Consider the following 2,710-nt stretch of genomic DNA (forward strand, 5'->3'; position numbering starts at 1 on the left):
GTTTCAGGACCCCACCTTGATGTTTCAGGACCCCAAATTGGGTCCCAAGCCCAACTTTGGGAACCAAAGTGCAGTGGTTCCCAAACTTTTCAGCTTTTGACCCACAAAATAACAGTAGCAGAGACCTGTGCCCCCAGCTATTTTTGGATGATCAACATTTGCATTAGGCCAACTAAACACGGGCATAGCAACAAATGTTTTATACTACATTTATCCATTGTAAATACACTAACCTCACTCATTTGTAACAACTAAGGCAAAAATGTAATTAATTCAGAAAATCTTTTCAGGACCCCACCTTGATGTTTCAGGACCCCACTTTGGGTCCCGACCCCAACTTTGGGAAATACTGGTCTAGTGTGACAGGGCCTTTAAATCAGTCTGTGACTCTTGTTAGCTGAATTTAACTTTTAGCTAGTATTGTTTTTAAACATTTAGCTGCTGCCGCTATGACTTAGCTCATTTTAGCAATCTTTTTTTTAGCTTTAGTTATTTATTACAGTTTAGCTAATATGAGTTAGTGCTACATGTTTTAACTGATTAGTTTCAGCTGCTTTGACAAATTTTAAGTCATTCAGCATACACACACCACACTATGCTAATTTATCTTTGTTTATCAGATCACTAAAAAACAATCACTTCCTGTTAGAACACTGTCAACACTGCCTTGGGTAAACAATATATATAAGACAGACATAGTTCCAGAAAAGTGTTATTTTGGATTCCCTTAAAGACACAAGTGTCCCAAATCTAAACATATTAAATCACACAGGTTTTAAAGGCATTACACTTGAACTAATACATATGTTTTCTGGACATCTGTACTGTCAGTATGTTGTATTCCAGCAGGTCAAAGTGACCAAACGTCAGCAGGAGTTCATGCCTTGAGACACAGACTAAACAGAAGCCTAAATCTGTTCTACTGTGCTACAGGGAGTGGGAAATCCAGTGTAATTGCGTAGGCAAGCTGGTGAATCACTGCTGTGTGGCAAAGACAACAAAGACACAGAAAATAGGCAGTGAAAAAGGACAAGACCGGGCTCACATGTGGAGAAACAGAAACTAATATTTTAGATGAAAGCTTCGTCTTACCTGCCCAGTTGAAATTTCAATAACCTGACCCTGTGAGGGCCTTGTTGACATGTTTCAAAAAGCTTGCAGAAAAGGGGGAAGAAAGAATGTCGATCGGTCAGTGTCTCTTGTTCATTTAAACCCCGTGTAGGTGATAACGTCCAGCAAAAATATCCCACTTGAGTCAACAAGTTGAACCCCCCCAGCAGCGGGTAGAGTTAGCCAGCTACCGCACGTCCCATGTTTGTCAACAAGAACACAGCGCAGGAAATGGATGGGTTTTCTTCAGCCGCTTTCTGGGTGTAAAAAATAATAATAAACACTCACATCCAAATGAACGATGAGTCGTGAGCAGGGAGCTAAACCCAGGACAGTGTGGGGGGGTATACAGCCTCTCCTGGTACCGTGACGTTCCGGGCCAGCTAGCTAGCTGCCTGAGCTAGCTCTGAGAAAAGTTGAGCAACGGTTGAGTTGAACGAGACACCAGCGGAGGTCTACAAACTTTCAGGCCAAAAGTCATTCCCGGGACACAGGTCTCGACCCCCGTCCGACACCGACAGAACAGTTCAAATTATCCCCAGCGGGAGAGTCTCGGCGATGGGTCCGAAAAATAAAAACAGTAGCATGGCAGGTGAGGAGTTTAAAACGTAGCACTGGCTAATTGGGCTTGCTCGACGTTAGCTCGTGAAGCTAAGTCAACGATTTAAGCTAATAACCCAGCGACCCCGGTCAGTGGCGGTGAGTGCCAAGCCGCAAAACTTCAAAACCACGCAGATTACCACCACTCTGCTTCTTTTTTAGGGGGGTGTTGCGTGGTTGGAATAAGGTCGTTCCCCCCACCCCGGTGCGGCAATGCAGTGTGGCGTTAAAAAGCAGCTCGTCCTGTCGGTGCGCCGTCAAATATCCCAGCAGCGACCAGCCGACCGAAAGGAGGTGGAATCATCCGGTCGTGGGATCCATTATCGGCAAAGTGGGGCTTTTCTTGTTCGGAGGTTCGGCGGCAGTGTGGGGAGGGAGGAAGGAGGGAGGGAGGGGGAGAAAGACGAGGAGCTGCGCCCGATTGCAGTCTATCCTGCCCTGATACCGGAACAAGCTCGCAGCAACATGGCTGCTTGCACCGCGACTGAAAAGAGAGAAGAATCGAGGAAAGGGAGGGAGATCTGAAGCGTTCGGCTTTGCTCGTTTTTTTCCGAAAACCCGGCGCTCGCTGACTGAGTCACCCACCGTCCGTGCCTTCAGGTTGGAGGACAGCAGGTGCAGGACACTGGTGCACTCACTCAGCAGCCTCGGGATTTCAACAAGCCTTTTGTGTTTGTCTTTATTTGGATTTATTGTGACTGAATGGGCACTGGATTAAAAAAACCCAAATTATGTAACCCTTTATATTATAGAAGCCAATCTGCATCTGTGACAAAACAAATCACATCCTGTGTTATGTCATATAGGAAGAGCCTCTCATTTATGACTTATTATACATGACCTAGCATTTCAAAATAATGACTTAGTATCTCATATTTAGAATATTATCTCATAATTGTGACAACTATCATATATATGAGTTAATATGACTAAGTATTTATATTTTGCTATGTCATAATTATAATTTAAAATACTAGCCCATAATTGTGATATATATATA

At 44.1% G+C, this 2,710-nt stretch overlaps 1 protein-coding gene across 6 annotated transcripts in view; it reads right to left on the reverse strand.

Annotated features, from left to right (window-relative positions):
• mark2b (MAP/microtubule affinity-regulating kinase 2b) overlaps positions 1 to 2,341 on the reverse strand; it is a 62,505-nt gene extending 60,164 nt beyond the window's left edge. For 3 of the 6 annotated variants that reach the window (XM_014019048.1, XM_014019051.1, XM_014019049.1), the window contains exon 1: positions 1,093 to 2,340. In XM_014019048.1, the coding sequence (XP_013874502.1) occupies positions 1,093 to 1,143 (51 nt within the window). In that variant the 5' untranslated portion in view covers positions 1,144 to 2,340. Of the gene's footprint in view, positions 1 to 1,092 lie in introns of all 6 variants that reach the window. The other 3 variants (XM_014019047.1, XM_014019050.1, XM_014019054.1) reach the window with 3 other exon arrangements.
• Positions 2,342 to 2,710: the final 369 nt, after the last annotated feature.

The sequence above is a fragment of the Austrofundulus limnaeus genome, unplaced genomic scaffold (assembly GCF_001266775.1).
Source record: "Austrofundulus limnaeus strain Quisiro unplaced genomic scaffold, Austrofundulus_limnaeus-1.0 Scaffold208, whole genome shotgun sequence".
NCBI classification, from domain to species: Eukaryota; Metazoa; Chordata; class Actinopteri; order Cyprinodontiformes; family Rivulidae; genus Austrofundulus; species Austrofundulus limnaeus.